At 36.3% G+C, this 24,067-nt stretch overlaps 1 protein-coding gene across 2 annotated transcripts in view; it reads left to right on the plus strand.

The window, feature by feature from the left end:
* CEP85L (centrosomal protein 85 like) overlaps positions 1 to 24,067 on the plus strand; it is a 169,237-nt gene that overhangs the window by 139,236 nt on the left and 5,934 nt on the right. For both annotated transcript variants that reach the window (XM_019418202.2, XM_019418200.2), the window contains 4 exons: positions 64 to 181; positions 1,236 to 1,286; positions 17,797 to 17,904; positions 19,862 to 20,093. In XM_019418202.2, the coding sequence (XP_019273747.1) occupies positions 64 to 181; positions 1,236 to 1,286; positions 17,797 to 17,904; positions 19,862 to 20,093 (509 nt within the window). The remainder of the gene's footprint in view (positions 1 to 63; positions 182 to 1,235; positions 1,287 to 17,796; positions 17,905 to 19,861; positions 20,094 to 24,067) is intronic.

Consider the following 24,067-nt stretch of genomic DNA (forward strand, 5'->3'; position numbering starts at 1 on the left):
ATCTACCAAAATCAGCACATAGAGTTGGTTTTCTTTATTTAATTGTCTTTCTAAAACATACAGCTTGCAGCAAAAAGTAGAAAGATGCCTTGAAGATGGAATTCGCCTTCCCATGTTAGATGCAAAACAGCTTCAAAATGAAAATGATACCCTGAGAGAGCAAAATGAGAATGCTAGTAAGGTCAGTTGATGTCTTTGATAATAAATATGAAATCTGTGTTATGTTGGTTATGTGTGTATGGACATATAAGTTATAGCTACTTTATATTTTTGTTAATACTTAATAACTTAGTTTGAATGTTTTTATTTGGAAAGAAAATGACTCTTTTATTTATACTTTTTAAAATGTTTAATTTGTGCATGAGTGGGGTGGGGGGGCGGGGTGCAGAGAGCAAAGGAGAGACCTAAGCAGGCTCCATGCTGTCAGTGTGGAGCCCATTGCAGGGCTTGAACTCACAAACTGTGAGATCATGACCTGTAGCCAAGATAAAGAGTAAGATGCCTAATCGACTGAGCCACCCAGGTGCCCCTATTTAATGTGTTTTTTGTTTTTTGTTTTTTGTTTTTTTTGAGAGCAAGAGTGAGAGCAGGGGAGGGGCAGAGGGAGAGGAGGAAAGAGAGAATCTTGAGGCTCAATGCCCAGTGCAGAGCCCGATGCAGGGCTCAATCTCACAACCATGAGATCATGACCCTGAGTCAAAATCAAGAGTTGGACAGTTAATGACTGAGCCACCCAGGCTCCCCACGTTTTTTTAAGTAGGCTCCACACCCAATGTGGGACTTGACCTCACAACCCTGAGATCAAGAGTCACATACTCTACTGACTGAGCCAGCCAGTCTCTCTGAAAATGACAATTTAAGTAAATTTAAATAATTCAAATTTTTGTTAAAGCCAAACTAAGAAGAAATTATATTGCCTTTTAGCAAAACAAAAGGGTTTCTTTTCCTTCCTAAATTGTTCGACATCTGTCTCAAAGTTATTTTTATAAATTACATAGAGTTTTATCAAGAAGTAGAGGAAAACTTTTGCAGTTTTATGTATGTGTGATCCAAATAATATGTCTATTTAAAGGATACTTGGTATGAATAATTTTGTAAAAAAAGAAAATCATACCCTGATTTAAAAAAATAAATTCATTATTTCCTGTGTTTTCCTTTGTTTTCTAAATATTGGTACTTTTTAAAAGCAGTGGAAAAATTTTTAGTTCACACTGATAATATTTTCTGTGTTTTAGATAATAGACAGCCAACAAGATGAGATTGAAAGAATGATTTTAGAAATTCAGGTAAGGAATGTTTTGTACATATTTTAATTTAGCTGTATGCTGATTTACTCTTAGTGGCTATATAATCTAAAAATATTAAAGCATATATGTATTTATATGAAAAGATTAATAGCACTTGAAGTGAAGTTACAAATTCTTTAATATTAATCTTTACTTTTTTAGAATGAAAATGCTCTTTGGTAAATCAGTCATTCAAAATATTTTGAAGATTATTCTTTATTCCTTACCTTTCCTGCTTTTAATTGAGTGTAGTCTACTACTGAGAACACATTGGTTAATGTGTGATCCGATCATCAGTGATCTACTTATTAAAGATCACGGACTGTTTCCAGTCTATTGTGACTGGCCAACACTTCTCTTCCTTCTGTATTATTCCTTCTATATTATCAAAGTATAACATGTTGTTTACATATTTGTGTTTTTACCTCCTGCTTAGTTTCCTGGGAGACTGTCGTAGCTCATTTGCATATCTAGAGGTTAGAGTGTCTGATTCATAATACACAATCCAAAATTTGTGGATTAAATGGATTTTCATTTTTTTTTTATTGATTTGCCAGATACTTACTGAGCACCTACATCTGTGTCAGGCACTGTTCTTGGCACTGGGGATTCATCAGTGAACAAGCAAGTCCTGGCTATTCTAGTGGGGTGAGATGGACAAAATGGAAATATAATGTCAAGGAATGATTTGTGCCGTTAAAAAAGTAGGGTAGAGAACGATGAATAGACAGTGCTGCATTAGATACAGTGGTCATGAAGTTTTTCCTGAGGAAGTAATATTTGAACAGAGTTCTGGATGAAGACATCCAAGGGAAGAGCATTTCAGGCAAAGAGAGCCACCAATGGCTGAAGGTGTCTTTTGTACTCCATGACCAGCAAAAAGGCTGCTAGTCTGGAGTAGTGCAGTGCTTGTGAGGAAGAGTGGTGAGAGGTGATGGTGAAAAGTAGTCTGGGGCTAGATGTTCTTTGTATTTTATTCTGTGTATGATGGAAAGCCGTTGGACATAATTTTGCTGAATAATTTTATTTTTTTTTTGTACCTCCTAATTGTTTTACTTCTTAAAAATGGAAGTAAAGGAGCGCCTGGGTGGCTTGGTCGGTTAAGCGGCCGACTTCGGCTCAGGCCATGATCTCGCGGTCCGTGAGTTCAAGCCCCGAGTCGGGCTCTGTGCTGACAGCTCAGAGCCTGGGGCCTGTCATGGGTTCTGTGTCTCCCTCTCTCTCTGACCCTCCCCTGTTCATGCTCTGTCTCTCTCTGTCTCAAAAATAAATAAACATTAAAAAAAAAATTTTAAAAAAATGGAAGTAAAGAATAAAAAGATAAATGGTTTAAGTGTCAGAATTATAGATGGTATGATTTGTCTTTTACGCATGTTAAGTGATTTATCATTTTAATCACACAGTAGGCCAGTTCAGCAAGTGTGTGGGCCTGCTGGATTGGTTCACAAGGTTATACTCTTTAATCGGTATTCCTGTAGACATAAGTTCAGTTGTTCTACAAACCATTCAAATCACAAAATGGTTAGGTTCCTTCAGCCATTATTATTTGATTTATTATAGGCCATAATAAAAGGAATTTATATTTCACTTGGTAACATTTTCTAAGAAATCAGTCAAATAAAAGTTATCTCCGTCCAAATTAAGGACAGTGAAGATGGTCCTTTGACACTGAAATTTTGGTGGCTAAGACTTGTAAGAGTTTATTAATTCATCACATACTATCTCTCACATTACAGATTATCAGGATGTATTTATATTAATTGAAATATGCCTTTTACTTATTTGTGGTGGCATCTTAATACAATTTATTTTTACATATCAACCAAGTCTTTTAGTCACATTTAAATATCATGACCATATATAAATGAATATGTAGAAGAATATGTAATTGTATGCCATTCTATTCTTTGATCTTAACATGCTTGAGTAAACATTTCTTTATTTTTTCAAACTAATTAATGAATGAAAATCAAATTATTGAGATGCATTTATTTCCAAATATTTGGGGCCAGACAATATACTCATTAATTCTATTGTCTTGTTTTTTGAAGCAATGAGTAAGTCATTGTGGCCATCTAGATCTATAGATCTTGTATATGGTTTGCTAACAGAGACAGATAGTAAATGTTGATAACTGTCCAGGGCAGCTATATTTATCAAGATATTTAAATAGAAAATTATAGAGGATGACAAATATGCTTAAAATGATGACAAAATTTTTTGCTTTGTGTTTCTTATGAAAACTTTTGAGTTTTTGGCCCCTTATAGTTAAAAAAGTTAGTTTTTTTATTTGGTGGTTTCTGATGAATATAAAAGATGTGTTCTCTGTGAACATCTAAAAATATTGCTTATTCTAAAAATTTGATACTAGTTGTTTCCCTAGCATTGGAAATCACAGAGAGAATCTTTTTTTATTATTTTTTAAATATTTTCTTTTATGTATTTTTGAGAGCAAGAGAACACAAGTGAGAGAGGGGCAGAGAGAGGGAAACACAGAATCTGAAGTAGGCTCCAGGCTCCAAGCTGTCAGCACAGAGCCCGATGTGGGGCTCCAACTCATGAACCATGAGACCATGAATTAAGCCAAGGTTGGAAGCTTAACTGAGCCACCCAGGCATCCCACAGAGAGAATCTTAAAGAGAACACTTTGAGTTGAAGAAGAATTTTTGTTGCTTTGTACTATAGTTAATGGGCTTATTATCAAGTTGATACACATAATAGAGCAGTTCCCTTTAATTACTAGTTATTTAAAACTGCCTAGTCTTGGGGCACCTGGCTGGGTCAGTCAGTTAAGCCTCCAACCTCCTCTCAGGTCACAATCTTGCAGTTCATTCCTGACTTTGAGCCCCGCATCAGGCTCTGTGCTGACAGCTCAGAGCCTGGACCCTGCTTTGGATTTTGTCTCTTTCTCTCTGCCCCTCCCCTTCTCACCCTATGTCTGTCTGTCTGTCTGTCTCTCTCTCTCTCTCTCTCTCTCTCTCTCTCTCTCTCTCTCTCCCCCTCCCTCCCTCTCCCCACCCCCCTTTCAAAAATAAATAAACATTAAAAAAAAATTTTTCCCCTTAACTGCCTAGTCTTTTCCCCACCTGTTTACATAAGGAATGGCCAGCCTTACTTCTGTATAGATTATGGTGTCCTTCCTATATGCTATAGCTGTTTTTAATTTCTTCAAATTCCTTTGCATAACACAAAAAAATACCTTATAATGAGGTATCTTAGAAATAAAATGTTATTTGCAAAGTAACACAAAATACATTATAGTGAGTGATAGTAGAGCTTTCCAGCCATTTTTTTAAACATGAATTAATACAGTTACTTTAAAAAACTTTTTTTTAGAGTTTATTTATTTATTTATTTAGAGAGGGTGCAAGCAAGGTAGAGGCAGAGAGAGAGACTCCCAAGCAGGTGTGGAGCTTGATCCCACAAACTAGGGGATCATGACCTGAGCTGAAATCAAGAGTTGGTTCCTTAACTGACTGAGCCACCAGGTGCCCCGAGTTATACATTAAGCTATCAGTACAATATTAAATTTATTGTAAAATTTCACTGCTATTACAATTTGCATATTCTTTGTTCATCCACAGTGCCAGGAAGTTCTTCCATTTTAGAGGGTTTAGTAGACAAAACGAATGTAGTATTAGTAGAATGTCATGTTTCACTACTTCTTTATGTCCCTGCAAACTATTGAGATGACCAAATTTGTTCAAATTCCATTTGGCTGACTTTTGGAGTATTGCATTGCCTTGGGTGTAAGCAGGTTATTCTTACAGTTTAAATTTATGACAAAAGAGAAAAATGAAATCCCTTGCCATATTCATTTTTTGTCCAATTTATAGGAGATAAAAATAAGGCATTGTTACAGAGTTGAAAGTGCTATATTTAAAATACAGCTGTGGCTTACCACTATGTACCAGAAGTCAAATAAATACATAGCTGGTTTAGATTTATTGATTCTGATGTTGGGGAGAAATCAGTCTTCTCTTAATTATATTTGTTGTTGAATATAGAAAGGTAGTACTTTATGTAAAAGTATCCTGATTTTGAAACTGAGTTTAGTGCTGTAAAAATACAGATTTGTCTACTATTTTGTTCACCCATCAAGGTGATGTTAATAGGCATGTAACTTGTTTATTCATTGATCCTTTAGAAATAATGCTTTTGTCTACATTTATGAAACCAGTATAGCTAAACTGGTTTCATAAACTGGTTTCAAAAACCAGAAGTTTTTCTTCTGTCAGTGTACAGTATAAAAAGATATTTTGTAATAGAACATTCCCCATCATTTCCATAAATGTGACTTCAGTCGGAATGTGAATTAGTTCATTGGGCATTGCCTTCCCTCCTATTTATTCCTTAAAAGCACATTTCACCTGCATAAATAATCCTGTTTCCAGTGAGCTGTTATCATTTTTGTATAACTATTATAAGCTTTCCGCAGAGGACATACAGAATAAAAAAGTTTGTTAGATATACTTGTTTTTCCTAACATACTGAAATTGTTTCTTCACTGAAAGAGTTTTCCCATTTAAATTGACCTGAGTTGACAGCTATCAATGAACATTGTAACATAAAAGATACAATAATGCTTTAAGGTCATTAAGACTGTTCACTTTTAAAGGCATGGTTGGAACCACCAATCTCAAAACTGTAACAGCCTGTCCTATTTATATCACTTCAAGAGAACATGTTTTCACAGCCTCCAAAGATTTTATTTCAATATTTAGCAAGTCTCTCTTAAAGCCTTCATCCAGCAGGTTTTCTTAGTAGAAACAGTGGGAAAATGGATCATAAACCTTTAGAATGTCTTATAAGCAGAATTTAACTTTCCTTTAACCTAAATAGATAAATTGGTTTAATATTTTCACTTTATTATTATGTGATGTTTACCTCCTGTTTTTATGTTATCCTAGTTTTGTGATGTGACCTGACATGAAGTTCTTCCTTCCTAGTTTTTTTTAAATTTTTAAAACATTTTACCTTTGTGAAATTGCTTTTATAATGCATGAAAAGCTAAAAATATTCTGATCATAAATTAATACTAATTTTTGAAAAACTTAGCAACCAGTGTCTTTTATCAAAGGAAAAGTAGTTTTTAAAAAAATAAGCTTTCTTGCCAATGTTTGTACTTCTAAAGAGAACAGTCTTTCATGTACATGCAGGCCTGTTACATGCACATTATAGTTGTTAATTAAAATGTGAAAAACATAAAAGAGGTGCCTGTAACTTCTGAAAAATTCTTTGTGTCTAAGGTGGGGAGCTCTGAGGCAGGAAGAGAGACCACTCACTTGAATCAAGAAGGAATGTTCTCGAGCTTGTGTGCTATGAGTGGTCACCAAAGCTGTATGAACATTCACATTATTTAGATTTCTGGGCCCCACTGAGAACCCGATGACTCAGTATCTCTGGGGTGAAGCTTGAAATCTGCACTGTTAGCATGTTCCCTGGGCAGTTCTTCCTTGGCCTGGCAGCATCCTCCACTTGGTGCCAGTAGGAAGTGTGGTCAGGGTCCTTGGGAGGGAGGGGGGCGGGGGGCCTGGGGCTCCTTGCTCCCAAAGTGGGAATTGACTGGGAAGACTGAGATTTAAAAGAAAAAAAGAGAGAGAGAAGTAGTTCTGAGAAACCTGGGTGTGTTCTTGACATGTTTAAATTGTTTTGGTAGTTCTTGCTTATAAGCCTGAAAGCAGATCAAGAGCTTACGAAGAGGAACCTGGCAGGTTGTTTTTTCTTTATATTGTGCCAATTTTTAAGTAACAGCTTTACTGAGATAGAATTCACATAGTCTGCAATTCACCCATTTAAAGTGTACAATTCAGTAATTTTTAGTATGCTCAGATACATGGAACCAAGACCGCAGTCAATTCTGGAACCTTTTTATCACCTCATAAACCCCCTTCCCTTTAGTTGTCACTCCCTTAAACCCTGTTTCCTCCCCATCCATCTCAATCACTAATCTACTTCCCATCTTTATAGATTTGCCTGTTCTAGACATCTCATATAAATATAATATGTGATCCTTTGTGACTCTTTCCTTGACCACACATTAACTGCCAGCTGATTGCTCTGTTGCTTTCAGTGATGCCCTGTGGTATAAATTGCTTCACAGACCAAAGTATTCTGGTTCCTTTGGAAGAAGAGCTCCTTAGGTTAATGTTTGAGATTCTTTTCTGTTCCCAGGAGTGCTTGTCCCAGGTATTTCTTTGTCTTTTTCTCTCGAAGAATCTCGCCAGCCAGTAGTTTAGCCTGTACCTTCAATGAATCTAACAGTTTCCTCCCAACTCCCTTTTGCCACAACCTTCACTGTTTTTGAGAGTGCCCTTAGGCCTGAACTTCACAGTCGGCTGCACATGAATTCAGTTCCTTTAGAGAGACATTTAGAGCTCTCTATTCTGTGGCTGGCTTCTCCCCAGGCAAAATCTTTGAGCCAGGTCAGTGCTGGTGGGAACAATGTCAAACTTCTGAGTGACTCCAGAAGGTAAACACTCGGTGGAAGGAGAGTGGGCAATAGCTCTAGATCTTGGCTTGCCTTTCCCAGTGTGGAACCCCTGCCACAGAAGCCAAAGCAAGAGCAGTCAGGTCCCCAGTACTCTCCACAGGGCTGTACCCAAGGTAAAGCCTCAGTCCGTGAAGGAGCCTGGGCAGAAAGGGAGTCTCCACCTTTTGGCTGTACTGGTCTGGAACTTAGCCTCAGGTGCAGGTAGCAGAGGGCAGGAAGAGAAATGCTGATATCAGCCCCTCCTGGGAAGATAGCTCTCCGCTGGGGAGCTAGGGACAGAGAGCCCAGTGTGTTACTGGCTGTCCCAGTCGGAAGTGAAATTTCCATCTCGCTGAGAGCTGTGAGAACATAAAGATGGAGTGGGTTTTGGTTCAAATATTATAGACTTTGCTGTTCTTTCAGTAGATTTTCTCGAATATATGTTTATTCATTTGCTGTGTGCTCTTAGGGCCATTTCCAGAAATTTTAAATGTGCTCTTTTATAATTTTCACTGAGGAGTGGGTCTGAGGGGCTCCTCATACTGTCATGCAGGAAGCAGAATTCTCAGACAGATTTTTTTGAAAGTTAAATCAGGTAGTAAGGTGATAGTTAAAGGAATTTGAGCTATACATGGTCTTGGATTATTATAAACAAAAACCTAAAAATAGCAGTTTTAATTGTGTTTGTGTATTCCTTATTTTTTTATCTTAGAGTTTATAAGTATTTTGAAAATTCTTAATTTTTTAAATGTTTATTTATTTGAGAGAGAGAGAGAGAGAGAGAGAGAGAGAGAGAGAGAGAGAGAGAGAGAATCTGAAGCAGGCTCCAGGCTCTGAGCTGTCAGCACAGAGCCCAGTGCAGGGCTCAAACTCACAAACCATGAGATCATGACCTGACCCCCAAGTTGGACACTAATCGACTGAGCCACCCAGGCGCCCCTGAAAATTCTTTTTATTAGTATGTAGGAAGGAGGAAAAGGGATTTACTGTTTCTCCACAATTAGGCTAAAGTGAGAAATGGAGCCCCTAATAAGTGCAGAGGTATCAGTGATGATGCTGATGAGGAAGATATTACATGGCACAGAAACTGTGCTTCTGATTATATTTACTATTTCTAAACCTCAAATAGTAAGCTTACAAGGTAAGACAGAGCATCTTGTTATATATGATATAGCCAAGATTTAAAGAGATATGCCTAAGGTCTCAGCTCCAGTTCTAATAACTGTCTGACCTCAGTTTGTGCTCTTGGCATTGCTCCTGGCTGCTTCAAAGGGAAGCATCCCAAGAGAAAGGAAGAAAGGCACAAGAGGTTAGTTTGATATCTTCCTTATGTAAGCCTTAGGGGAAAGACTTGTTTTAAGGGTCTTCTCCAGGCATGAAAGATCTTAAACTGGAGCATGTCAGAAAACTAGCCTTGTAGAAGGCACCTTGTGTTCAGTTGCCTAGAAGTAGAATTTGGAAATTTTGCCTCCAAAGTGAAATTTTTACTGTATTACACTCTGCAATATGGTAGTATTATTAGCTCCTTGAGATTCAGTAAAGTGCCTGGTTTTGTTTTCTGATATATTTATTTAAGAGTTTTGTAATAGGTACACTAGGCTCTTTGAATAATCCTTATCCAAATGAACACTAGTACAGTATAGTATAGTATAGTATAGCATACTCACTATTTTTGAATGAATGAATATAGCCTTTTACTTAAAAACTAAATTGGGTTTTAGTTATTTTCTCATCTTTTTTTTGTTCAATAACTTTAACTGAGTTTCTACCGTGGGCCAGGCATTCTTCTGGAGGATAACTAGTGAACAAAGCAGACCAAAAACCTTTGCCCACAAGAAAATTAAACCCACAGTGCTGAATTGGAATAGGCTCTTATTTTTTCCAGCTTTATTGAAGTATGATTGACAAAGTTGTAAGATATTTAAAGTGTACATCATGATGATTGGTTATAAGAAATGGGCTCCTTTTAATAGTATAAGAAGAATTAGTGATTATTGCATAAATATTTTGTACCAAGTGAAAGTCATTTAGGCTTTTGGTTTTAAGCAAAAAACCAATTCACTTTAGCCTAAGCAAAAACAGAACCACTGTGTAGAAAGAACGTAGCGATACTGTGGAACCCATCAGAAGGAATAAAACCAGGCTTCAGGAAAGAAGAGGCTTTGTTGCTTCTCTCATTGCAGTGTGTCTCATTCTCTTCTCTCTGTGCACACAGACTCCCTTTATTCTTTAGCTCACATAGCAGCCTCTTACATTCTGTAGTTCATTTCCAATCATGAAGAGATGAACTCCTAGACTCTGCATCCCAGGTTCTCAGGTGTGGTTAAGTGTTCACTCTGCTTGATTCAGTGAGCTATACCTGAGAGGTGCAGAATTCTTAAAATATGGCCGCTTGTGACTTGTGGGATTTGAGACTAGGCAGGCACCCAAAATGTCTGTATACACACTGCATAATTTTCACAATACCTTACAAGTTTGGAAATTCTTTCTGATGAACTTGGAACCTAGAAAGGTTGAATAACTTATCCATGGTTGCACAGCACATAGGGTGTAGACCCAGAACCTAGTTTTGTGTTACTACAAAATCTTATGCTGTTACCATTAACTCTATACCTTTTTTTTTTTTAACTGTTAACTTATTTTTTATTCAGATATGTAACATATTAGTTTCAGGCGTACAATCTAATGATTTGTTATTTTATATATTGTGAAATGATCACAATAATCTAGTTTATGTCCATCACCACATAGTTTACTTTTTTTTTTTTTTTTGTGATAAGAACTTTTAAGATCTATTCTCTTAGTAATTTTCAAATATAACTGTAGACATCATGCTGGACAGTACATCCCCAAGGCCTTATTTTATAACTGGAACTTTATACCTCTTTACCCCTTTCCCTAATTCCACTCCCCACCCCAACCATTAATTTATTCTCTGTTATCTCTGAGGATTTTTTGTTTTTTTTTTATTTCATAGGTGAGTGAGATCACATGGTATTTGCCTTTCTCTGTCTGACTTACCTCACTTACCATAATGCCCTCAGGGTCCATCCACCTTGTTGCAGGTGACAAGATTTTCTTGTTTTGTATTGTTGGATTAATATTCCATTTGTATAAACCAGATTGTATATATCACACATTCTTGATCCATTCATCTATCAGTGGATAGTTTGTTTCCATGTCTTGGCTGTTAGAAATAATGCTGCAATGAACATGGGGGTGCAGATATCTTTCTGAGTTAGTGTTTTTCAGAAGTAGAATTGCTGAATCGTATAGCAGTTGTATTCTTAATATTTTGAGGAACCTCCATACTTGTTTCCTTAGTGGTTGCACGAGTTTACATTCCCACCAACAATGCACAAGGGTTCCCTTTTCTCCACATCCTCACCAGAGCTTGTTATCTCTTGTCTTTGATAATGGCCATTCTAACTATGTGAGGCGATATCTCATTGTGGTTGTGACTTGTATTTCTCTGACAGGTAGTAATGTTAAGCACTTTTTCATGTACTTGTCGGCCATCTGTATATTTTCTTTGAAAAATGTGTATTTAGAATTTCTGCCCATTTTTTAAATTAAAAAAAAAATTTTTTTGAGAGAGAGAGAGAGGACGAAGAGCAAGGGAGGGGCAGAAAGAGAGGGAAAGAGAGAATCCCAGCGTGGCTCCATGCTGTCGGCACAGAGCCTGATGCAGAGCCCGAACTCAGCAAACCGTGTGATAATGATCTGAGCTGAAATCAGGAGTCAGAAGCTTAACCAACTGAGCTATCCAAACGCCCTCATTTTACTTCATGTTTTATCAGGTTTTTTATTGTTTTTGTTTGCTAATTAAGTTCTATGAGTTCTTTGTATATTTTGGATATTAACCACTTAACAGATATGATTTGCAGTTATTTTCTCTGATTTGTTAGATTGCCTTTTCATTGTGTGTGTGTGTGGCTATGCAGCAGCTTTTTAGTTTGATGCAGTCCTCCCATCTTTTTATATTTTTGTTGCCACTATTTCTTTTTTATCTTATGTATCCATTAACAAACTATCACAGTTAGTTGTTTCTACTACTTTTTTGTTTTAACCATCATACTACCCTTATAAGTGATTAACCCACCACCCTTACAGTGTTATTTTGAATTTTACCATATATTTACTTTTACCATTGAGATTTATACGTTCACATGTTTTCCTGTTACTAATTAGCACCCTTTCATTTCAGCCTAAAGAAGTCCTTTGAACATTTCTTGTAAGGCTAGTCAAGTGGTGATAAACTCTTTCAGCTTTTGCTTGTCTGGAAAACTCCTTTTTTTTTTTTAAGTTTTGTTTTTTTTTTTAAGGTTTATTTTTGAGAGGAGGAGAGTGTGTGCGAGTTAAGGAGGGGTAGAGAGAGAGGAGGAGAGAAGTGGGATCAGAGGCTCCGAAGCGGACTCTCTACTGTCAGCATAGATGCAGGATTCAGACTCATTAACCATGAGATCATGTCCTGACCCCAAGTGGGAAGCTTAACTGACCAACAGCCACCCAGGTGCCCCTGGAAAATTCTTTATTTCTCCCTCATTTCTGAAGGACAGCTTTGTGGGGTTAACTATTTTTGGTTGACAGTACTTTTAACTCTTTGAATAGATTTTGCTGCACCCTCTGGCTTACACAGTTTCTGCTCAAAATCTGTTGAGAATTTTGTAGGGGTTCCCTTGTATATAACAAGTTGTTTTCCTCTTGCTGCTTTTAGGATTCTCTCCTTGTCTTTAAGTTTTGAATTTAATCATAATGTGCCCCTTTGGGTCTCATTGGGTTCATCATATTTGGAACTCTCTTGGCTTCTTAGCTCTTGATGTCTCTTTCCTTCCCCAGGTTAGGGAAGTTTTCAGACATTATTTCTTCAAATAAGGTTTCTGTCCCTTTTTCTTCCTTCCTTCTGGGACCCTGTAATGCAAATATTGATTTGCTTAGGATTGTCCTTTCAGTCCCTTAAGCCATCTTCATTCTTCTACTTGTTGCTATTCTGATTGAATGAAGTCTGCCCTGTCTTTGAGTTCACTGACCTTTCTTCTGCTTCATTTAGTCTGCTGTAGAATCCATCTGTTAAATTTTTAGTTAAGCTATTCTACTCTTCAGCTCTATGACTTCTACTTGGTACTTTCTTATATATTCTATTTGTTGAAGTTCTTACTTTGCTCATGCATTGTTTTGCTGACCTTGGTGAGAATCTTTATGACTACTATTTTGAACTCACTTATCTTTGTTTCATTAAGGCCTTTTTCTGAGGTTTTCTTATTCTTTCATTTGGAATATATTCCTCTGGTTCTTTTTGACTCTGTCAAAAAGTTTTTTGACTGTGTGGTTGTTTCTATGCATTAGGTAAAACAGCCACCTCTCCTAGTCTTTAAGGAGTGGCCTCATTTAGGAGATGATCTTTCTTTTAACTAGTTTTTCTAAAGATGTTGATGGGGACCTGGGTGGCTCAGTCAGTTAAGCATCCGACTCTTGATTTAGACTCAGGTCATGATCTCATGGGTTGTGAGATCAAGCCCTGCATCCGGCTCTGCACTGACAGTGTGGAGCATGCTTGGGATTCTCTCTCTGCCTCTCCCCAACTTGCTCGTGCACATGGCATACTTGCTCTCAAAATAAGTAAACATTAAAACAAAAGAAAAACTATTTAAAAATAAAATAAAAGGTGTTGAGAAAAAATATCAATTTCATTCAGAGAATGCATTCCCCTTGTTAATGCTTTGTAGATGCCATTATTACCTTTCTGTTACGTACACATGCCTCTTACCGCTATCTCTAATGCTAGTAGCACCATGATCTTACCTTTCATGTATAGTTACGTAAGCTGTTACAAGAATAGTGGTATTTGTACTAATGGAATCATAACAGCATGAAACTCTGTATCTGTTCTCAATAAATTCAAACTGATTTACTTATGCCCTATATCTAGATCATTGAAATACATACAATAAAATTTTAAATGAAAAAATTTTAGAAGAACTTTCTTTTTAAAGTTTTGTTATTTTCTTGTTTTATTTAACTAGACACAATAAATTTAACATCTGTAACATAAATCCTATTATAATAAAGATATAGGCAGACTAGTAGGCTAGTGTATAAAAATTGGACAAAGTACCTTATTAGAAGTTTTCTTTCTTATAATTTAGGGGGATACGTTTAATTGCATTTGTGATATTTAAGTTAAAGTTTATTGTGCAGACATGTAAAATGCTTTCAAAAAGTTGTACCATATTTCAAAAAAGGTCTGTTTCTTTCCTAGAATTCTGTACCTGTATTTGTCTTAGTGATCTTGCCCAGTCCCATGGCTTTGCATGTAATGTGTCTGCTCACTACTCCCTAAGTTCTTCCAGCTCATAATTCTTCCTGACCTTACAACTTGTATATCCAACTCCCTACTCAACAGTACCACTTGACATATCAGACATAATAAATCCAAATTGAATTTCTTTCCTTCCCCAAAGAGAAAATAGTAAAACCTACTCTACCATCCATGTTCAGGCCCTTCTCTATTGATGGAAAATTTTTCCTTCCATTTGTTCACTCCAGAAACCTTAGACTTACCCTTCTCTTCTGCCTCATATTTGTGAGCAGATCTTATTACCTTCAAAATATATCTAGCATCTGACTTCTCCTGACCACCCTGGTCCAACACATCTTTATTCTCCATATGAATTATTTCTGCCTGCTTCCATCCTTGGTTGCCTGAAGTCTATTCTCATCAGCCTGAGTGACCTATTTAACAAAAACCAGATCATGTCATGTCTCTTCTCAGAATCTTTCAATGGTTCCTCATTTTTTCCAAAGTAAAAATCAAAGTTTTTTCACTGGCTCAGCAGCCTTACACAATCTGTGCTTTCTCTGACTTCATCTTTTACTATTTTCTGCCACCCTGGCTCTCTGGCTTTTTCTCAACACAGAAGACACCATCTGGCTCAGAACCTTTGCACTGACTGAAACACACTGTAGATATCTATGAGATGCAGTCTTTCACCTCCTTCAAGCCATTGCTCAAACGTCACCTTTTTTCCATGAGCCTATACTCTGCTCCATTTGCGATCTCCACCTCCTCTCCCTTGCCATGCTGAATTTGTTCTCCAAAGTGCTAGTCAATTTCTAATACAAAAGACTATGTAACTTACACATTGTTTATTTTCTTTGATCTTTTACTTCCTAGTAAAAGTTATGAAAGGGCCAGAGTTTTGACTGTTTATTCACTGAGGCATCATCATCCAGTGCACAGACTGGACTGTGCTTGGTTATAATTTTTGCTAAATGAATGATTGCATGAAGAAATGTATTTGTGAAACTCTTGTATGGTGTTTTTGTGTGTGGTGTGTGTGTGTGTGTGTGTGTGTGTGCGCGCGCGCACATATAGGTGCATTGTTTGGGATGGAGTTGTGTGTGTTTATATAGTAAAACTGCTAACATAAGTTTTTAATCAAAATACTTTCTCTTAAACCGCGTTTGTGGAATACATGATATTTATTGGTGAAGGCACAGCTGTCTTTCCTTCATTTAAGCTATTTTGTTTATGGGACAAAAGATAGCATTTCTAGATATTTAGATCAAAACAACAAATGTTTTTAAAACCATTTTTCAACTTTAAGAATGATTGTGATAGGGGTGCCTGGGTGGTTGAGTTGGTTAAGTGGCTCAGGTCATAATCGCATAGTGTGTGAATTCCAGCCCCACATCAGGCTCTGTGGTGACAGCTCAGATCCTGGAGCTGCTTCAGATTCTGTTATCTCCCTTTCTCTCTGCCCCTCCCCCACCCTCTCTCTCTCTCAAAAATGAATAAACATTAAAAAAATTTTCTAAAAAGAATGTGATAAATATATATAGGTTAGTAACTTAGAATTTTTAAAAGATGATTAACTGGAAATTTATAGACATACTGTAGACATTTGAAAATTAAAGTTTTTAATGTTAGTAATCCCGTTCTAAGATTACTAGAAATTTTCCTTTCTCTTTTTTTCTTAAGCTTTAAACATATGCTTTTTCATACAATTTAGGATAGAGAAATAATCTTATAGATAGAATGTTGTGTCAGACAGCTATGGCACTCATACCCTCATATTAGTCTAGTGGTTATACAACATATGGTCCTTTTAGGATAAGTTTATCTGTGAACTCTTTCCCCTATTAAAGGACTGTTTCATAAGTACCCTGAACCCAACCAACATAACAAACATCTTAAGCTTAATATATTTCCCAAATCCAGATTTTTTTCTTATGAAAAATAGCACTAATGCCAGACATTTCGTATTTAATCTGATGGAGACAATTGCCTGTTTCTTCACTGATTTAAATTTAGTCTTATATATGAACATGTTAGTCAGATTTGCTTGCTAATTATTAATCACATTCAGTATGACTGAACTGGTAAAAATATAAAACACTAGATTACATTATAGTATTGTGAAAATGCCTCTCAGGGTCAGATTTTATTGTTAAAATGTTAGATTTAGAGTAGCTTAACTGTTATGCCTTTCCTCCACAATGCTAATAAGATAGTCAAAAATCTTAAGAAAATTTAGGATAGATTCTAGATTCCAGTCAGATAATCTTGTTATGCCTGTAAGCTTAGATCTTCAGCCAGATAAATAAATACATATCATTCAAATAGGTTTTTGGTTCATTCACATGCAGTTACAAAGGAATTTCAGAATCCATGTGACTTTCTGCTGTGAGGTTAAATTTTGTGAGATATAAAGTTTTCCCTGGAAGGAAATACACTTGTTATAGAGCTTAATTCACTTTTCTTTTTTTAATGTTTATTTTTGAGGGAGAAACTGTGCACAAGCTGGGTAGGGACAGAGACAGAGGGAGACGCAGAATCCAAAGCAGGCTCCAGGCTCCAAGCTGTCAGCATAGAGCCCAATGCAGTACTCAAACCCATGAACTGGGAAATCATGACCTGAGCTGGAGTCGGATGCTTAACTGAATGCGCCACCCAGGCACCCCAGAGCATAATTCATTTGTAACCAACTTATGAGTTATTAAATTTAAAACAATTTTTTATAGAGTTTAGCAAACAAATCCAAGTAATAAGCTACAAAGTTGAATATCTGTTACTAAGAAATCTGCTTTATATTTACAGAATCTTATCTCAACCCATGGTGACAGCTATCTTTTTTTATTCTAGCCAGAGATAATATGAGGGGGGGGGGGGTGAACCTTCATAATGTATTGTGTACTATTTAAGCAGTCAGCATGCTGAAGTAGTTTCAGAATTGGGACTAAATAAATATAGTCCTGAGAGGGGGGCGGAAAAAGAAATCTCTTTTCTTGTCAAATATTTATTGATCTTGTGATTTCACAAAAGGAAAAAGTGTTAATTAAAACCTCTAGAAATCACTGATAACTACAGAGTTTATGGCAAGTTTATCTTTGGTGTGTGGCTGAAAATCAGACTTAGCAGCTGAAGTGACCCAAGTACTCTTAAAATATCCTATATACTGTTTTGGTACACTCAGAATTTTATTACAATGGATAATTTATAATTTATAGAGTTAAGAGATTCATTTATCAAAGTCCCATAATAGACCTTTGGCCTGAATTCATCATATTCACTGCTCAGAATACCATACACTGAGAGAAGTGTGTTTAGCTATGTTTCAAATGATAGAAAATGAGGATGGTCTTATGATCTTATTATCTTGTATTTTATTAACCACAAGAAAAATGGGGTGTGGAGCATGGGAGGTATAGATTTGCTAAAACACTCTGAATACATGAACAAAAAATCAATTAGTAAGAGCTGTTTGTAACATAGCATTCAACACCAGCTGCTTTAGGTTTAACATGTTTTACCCAGACTGTCGACTTTCTTGGTAAAGATGATATTTGTTTTTTCCTTTGTTGTCATCCACTCTAGATGCAGTAAGGGTTGTTTGAAAATGAAGGCTTCATCTTCCAAGGGGTGGGGGAGGACAGATCCCAAAGTATTTCAGAGCCTGTATTCCTGTCTACCTACCTGACTGCATTTTGCTTTTAGCATTAACAACATTCTCTGCTTTCCAATTCTCTTTATTCTAGTCTATGCAAGGGAAACTTTCTAAAGAAAAATTGACTACTCAAAAGATGATGGAAGAGCTGGAAAAGAAAGAAAGAAACCTACAGAGATTAACAAAAACATTGCTTGATGTGAGTAAAAAAAAATTCAAATTGCTGTCAAAGAATGATTCAGTACTTAAGTTAAAGCACATGCTTATTTTGTATATATCATGGAATATTTTTAGTTGAAGACTGGATTTTGATATGTCAGTTAATTAAATCCATTAGGTTTCTTACAAAGTTATGATCAAAAAGGTAAACTTTTATTTTTTTCATGTCTTAGAATACACCTCCACAGACTTAACTACAACAGTCAAATGCTATATAGAGATTAGGTCCCAAAGTAATTGAATAAAGTGTAAATTGAATATAAACAAAATTATCCTTGAAAATCCTTAAGAAGGGTGCAATGTTAACACTTCATCATTGGAACAGATTATACTTTCTTCACTTAATTATAAGCTGACATATATGGCTTACATTATACAGAAAATACTTACTTTAGTTTTTTAACTCTAATCATGACATTTTGCTTCTAAATACCCAAGAATGCATCTCCAAAAGTTAGGGACATTTCCTGTACAAACATACCACCATTGTCACACCCAGTAAGAATAATGTTCCTCGATATTGGATAATACCTAGTTTATAATAAAATTTCCCCTTTGGGAAATTCAAATGCTTTTTATAATGACAGTTGAAACTAGCATTCAATCAAAAGAGACCATGAGTTGCATTTTATTTTGTCTTATAAAGCTAAAGTTTCTCATTTTGTTCATGTTAGTGACTTGTTGACAAGCCTGGGCCTGTTGTCTTATAGAGTTACAGATTGTCAGACCTAGATTTGCCTGATTGCCTCCTCATGGTGTCATTTATCTTGTTCTTTACCCCTTCTATTTCTTATAAGCTACAAGAAGAACTAAAGATGTCAGTAAGTCAAGTCAAACATTTTTTTGTCATTAATACTTTGTAGGCATTGTTCATATCATCAAACTATATATGTTTGGTTATCCCACTGTAAGTGACAGAAATACTGAGTTCACCGGGTTAAAATGGTTAAAATAACAGACTTATTCTTCCCTTTGTTACATTATGGCCTCTGCAAACAGTAGGTAATGTGTGGAGAGCTACTTAGGTAACCGTGTGAATATGCGGTTTATTAGCACCCTTTCCCTTGATGGTTTTCGTATTCACTGGTGTTAATTGTGTGGATCATTACGTGATTAAAATCATATTTTTTCCTAGTTATTTTTATATTTATTAGCTGGCATTCATCTATTAAAAAATCTTTTCCTCATCAGTGCAAGCTATTTGGTAATTTTTAAATAGAGTTCCAACTCGAAAGCTTTATATTGTCTCTAATTAGCAGTTTTCAGGATGAAGAGTAGATAGATGGTGAAGTTTGGGGGATAAGGTGAAGGTAGCTTTTTCTGAGTATGATAATTTATGAGTTCATATTGATATTTCCAATTTGGATTTCACAATTCAAGATTATTAGGGGTTTTGTTTCCTTCTTTGATTTTATACTTGTATTTCTTTTTCTCTTTTGCTGAAACTTTTGGTACCTGTCAACATTAACAAAACATAAAAACTTTTTCCTCAGTTTGCAACAGATAGTTTAAAGTAACTAAATCATTATCCCTACTAACAGTAAAACTATAGCATGAGGTTTAAAATTTCTTCATAGGTCTTTTTGTTCTTGGGGTAAATCTCATCATAAAAAAACACATACATAACCCAGATGCTTATCAGGTGATGTTATATGATATGAGATGCTCCTAGACACTGAATCTGGATTTGTTGCCTTTCTCAGGTTTACCCTGGGGCATGAGATGGTCCAGAGGAACCATTAAATCATTTTCACTGTTTAAATTCTTTTTCTTTTTTTTTTTTCCCTACTGTGTGTATGCAGTTAAACTTGGTTAATGTGAATGTAATAGGACTCTATCATTTTGTTTATAGACGGTGGGAAATGTTAACCTGTATGTCCTTTGAGTACCTTCCTCTGATCTAACAACCTGATTTTTGTTTTCTTTATGCGTTGCAGAACCAAAGACAAACAGAAGAGACGTGCTCTTTATTGGATCAAGGCCAGGAAGGAGACCAATCCAGGCAGCAGACAGTACTCACTAAATGGCCACTATCTGATTTGAGTGTGATTGATCAGCTGTTCAAGGAAATGTCCTATTGTTTGTTTGACTTGAAGGCATTGTGTAGTATTCTTAATCAGCGTGCTCAGGGCAAGGAGCCTAATCTTTCCTTATTACTGGGAATCAGATGTAAGTGGCTGATGCCTTGTCCTTACTATATCGCTTAGCAATTAGAAACCTGTCTTCATGAATCAGGAATTTCTGACTGCCTTTTTTCTATTTGTTTTTATGTCCTTTCCTACTTAGATTTATAAATCGCTGAATAAATCTGTAGGTGTGTAAATAACCGTTATTACTTCATTATCCTTATAGAAGTGATCAGGTTCATAGTTGATTCAGACTGCCACTTGGCAGACTGCCTGTGTGGATGAGCTCTGCTGAATCTGTTAATATGTGACTGGAGTGGTAGTTAGGGGTGATTTCCTGGTTACTCTTCTAAAAGCAATGATTCTGTTTGCTTTCATGTGGTAATTCTCTAAGTTAATGACCCAGCCATCTGTCTGCGTTAAACTATTTGAGAAAAGATACTCATTTGCTTTCCTATGCAGTGTATGTTCTATGGCAATGACTTAATATATGTACCAGTGCTGTCACAAGAGCTGGTTTTCATGGCCCATGTATCTGTTGCCCTTGTCATGCATACATTCTGACTTTGTCCCTTTCAGTGTGTCACCCACCCATTATCCCTCAGTTCCAACCTTCTCCACACATAGTTGCGAGAGAGCTGCCCCAGGAATATCTTAGAGTCCTTTTGTGCTACTTTTGCAGAAACACACATCTCCGCTTGTGGTTCTAAATCATTATGATATTGACATATGTTGGTCTCTTTTTAATACAGAAGAAATGGACATAAGTAAAGAGATATGAATGGAGTAAGACTTTTAAGTATTATGCACCTACCATGTTGTATTGAGCAGTTATCTAATAATATGGTTAATAATGTAACTAGACTGGGAACTAGTTTTATTTGCAGTTTCATCAAAAAGATTCCACCATCTGGCATCATGATAGTTGTTTTGGCAAACCAAGTAATACTGTTGATCAAAGTATATCCCTTTTTAAATGAAACTGTAACTGTGCTCAGAGATGTCAGTAGAGTTTTCCCTTCCACTTCATAGATGTGTATGTACACACATGAGTGTGGGTATGTAAAAAATATTTGAAAGTTTAAGTATATTCACTCACTCAGGAAGTAATTTTTAAATGCCTTATACGGTCCAGGTACTAAGATGCTGATAATGCAATTGAACACTGCCCTTGCCCACACATAAACTACTAGAGCATTGTGATGAGTACTATAATTGAGATATGGACAGAGGATGGTGGGAGCCTAAAGGGAAAACTAATTAAGTCTACCTGGGAAGGGCTGTGAAGACTCCGTGGGTAGCTGGTGTTTGGGTTGAATCTTAGAGGAGGGAGAATTTGCCAGGTGAACATGGGGTGGTTTAGTTAGCAGTGATCTCTCAGAGCAACCAAAAGCTCACACACAAAAGACTTATTTTCTTCACCATTTTAGAGCTGGTCACGCCTTCAGTTCTTTTGTAACCTTCTGCATTTGTATTCTCCTGTATAGTATTTGTCAACCTTTCCAGTTATCAGATTAAGAGAGATTTCCAAATGTGAATGAAAGGAAGACTCAAGAAGTTTGCCACATTCACCTCCCAGTGTATACCCCTTCCAGTATTTAAAGTTTATACTCCTTACCTTATAGTTTGGTACTGTGAAAATCTGACCAGACTGTTCACTTGTCAAAAACCAGTGGATTATTTTGAATCTCCAGTCCATTTTGAATCTCCTCACTCCATCCACTGTCCATTGATGCTTTTCATCCCACCCTTTTTTGTAAATGCGCTGCTACCATGGTTTCCATGACTTTGTTCTCTAGGTTCTGCTTCTATCTTTATGACTGCTTAGTCTCAGTCTTCTGTGGAATTCTCTGCCACTTAAATATTGGTGTCTCCCATAAATCTTTTGTTGTTGGTTGTTTGTTTCTTTTTTTAAATTGGATTATTTGTGGGGTTTTTGGTACTGGGTTGTATAAGTTCTTTATATATTTTGATATTAATCCTTTATCAAATATATCATTTGCAAGTATCTTCTCCCATCCAGTAGATTGTCTTTTGTTTTATTGGTGGTTTTTGTTTTGTTGTGCAAAAGCTTTTTATTTTGGTATAATCCCAACATTTTGATTTTGCTTTTGTTTCCCTTGCATATTTAGAAACATGTTTCTGTGGCTGATGTCAAAGAAATACTGCCTATGTTTTCTTCTAGGAGTTTTATGGTTCCAGGTCTCATATTTAGGTCTTTAATCCATTTTGAGTTTATTTTTGTGTGTGGTCTAAGAAAGCAGTCCACTTTCATTCTTTGGCATGTAGCTTGTCCAGTTTTCCCAACAACATTTGTTGAAAAGACTGTCCTTCTCCCCCATTATATATTTTTGCATCTATTATCAAAGATTAATTGACCATATAAGCATAGATTTATATCTGGGCTCTTTGTTCTGTTGATCTATATGTGTCTGTTTTTGTGCCAGTACCATACTGTTTTGATTACTACAGCTTTGTAGTAATACACCTTGAAATCTGGGATTGTGATACCTCAACCTTTGTTGTTCTTTCTCAAGATTTCTTTGGCTGTTTAGGATCTTTTGTAGTTCCATACAGATTTTAGTATTGTGCTAATTCTATGAAAAATGTCAGTATTTTGACAGGGATTACAGTAAATCTATAGATTGCTTTGAGTAGTATGGACATTTTAACAATACTAGTTCCAATTTATGAGCTCAGTATATCTTTCCATTTGTTGGGGTCATCTTCAATATCTTTCATCCATGTTTTATAGTTTATGGTGTACAAGTCTTCACCTCGTGGGTTAAGTGTATTCCTAGGTATTTTATTCTTTTTGATGCAATTGTAAATGGGATTATTTTCTTAATTTCTCTTTATGCTGCCTCATTATTGGTGCATAGAAATGCAACATATTTCTCTATATTTCTATAATTTTGTATCCTGTGACTTTACTGAATTAATCTATCAATTCTTTGGTAGTCTTCAGGGCTTTCTGCAAGTAGTGTCATCTACAAATAGTGAAAATTTTACTTCTTCCTCAACAATTTGTATGCTTTTGTTTCTCTTTTTGTATATTTTTCTCTGAGTAATATTATCCACATTCTTTAGTTTTCTGTTAGCACCGTACCTTTGACCCATATGGACGTTTATCTCTTACCCTGCCTAGAATGTTCCTTCTGGGCTCTTGACTATACTAACCTTACGTTAGAACCAGCTCTTCCATAGGCATCATAGACTCACTATATCCAGAACATAAACTACCTTTCTTCCCTCCCTAAACCTGCTCCTCCTCTCAGTGAGTAGCACCACCATCCACCTATCATCCCAACCTAGAATTTTATCTTCCATCCTGCTCCTGCTTTTATCTGTGTGTTTCCTGTGCCTAGTTCCTAATCCCTACCCAACTTATGATGGTTAGGCTGTATCATTTCTACCGGTCCTTCCTAGCATTCGTTCCTACCATTACAACTCCATTGCACTGTTGCCTTAAATAAAGCTTTCAGATTCCTTTATCTGCACTGTCTAGCCCACTTTCCCCCACTAATGCATTTTTTCACATTGCTGCCAGAGTTCATCTAACCTAATGGTGATTCTGATTTCTTAATACTTACAGTCCCCAAAATAGAGATAGGCAGCTCCCACGTGCCTCTTCCAGCCTTGTTTCGTGGCACTTTCCTCTCATAATTTGTACTCTCCCATTTTAGAGCTGGTTACTGACTTTTTTTTTTTTTTTTTTTTGAAGTTCCTCAGATTCTTTGGTTTTCTGCCTTTATACATACCTTTGTTCATTCTGCTTCCTTGGCCTATCCAGTGAACCTGTACCCTTTCCAGTTAAGCTTCTTGTCCTCTTCTTTGTGCCACTGTAGCTTGTGTATGGTGCTAGGTCTCTCACAGTACTTGACTGTGCTTATTTGTTTATGAAAGTGCATGTAAATCATTAAGAATAAGCCACTACATCCATTATTTTGCTGGCCTCAGCATCTAGCATAGTGCCTGGATCATGTTCAGTTAGTGTTTGTTAAAATAACAAATAAG

Source organism: Panthera pardus, unplaced genomic scaffold (assembly GCF_024362965.1).
Source record: "Panthera pardus isolate Hobbes unplaced genomic scaffold, ASM2436296v1 HiC_scaffold_17, whole genome shotgun sequence".
NCBI lineage: Eukaryota > Metazoa > Chordata > Mammalia > Carnivora > Felidae > Panthera > Panthera pardus.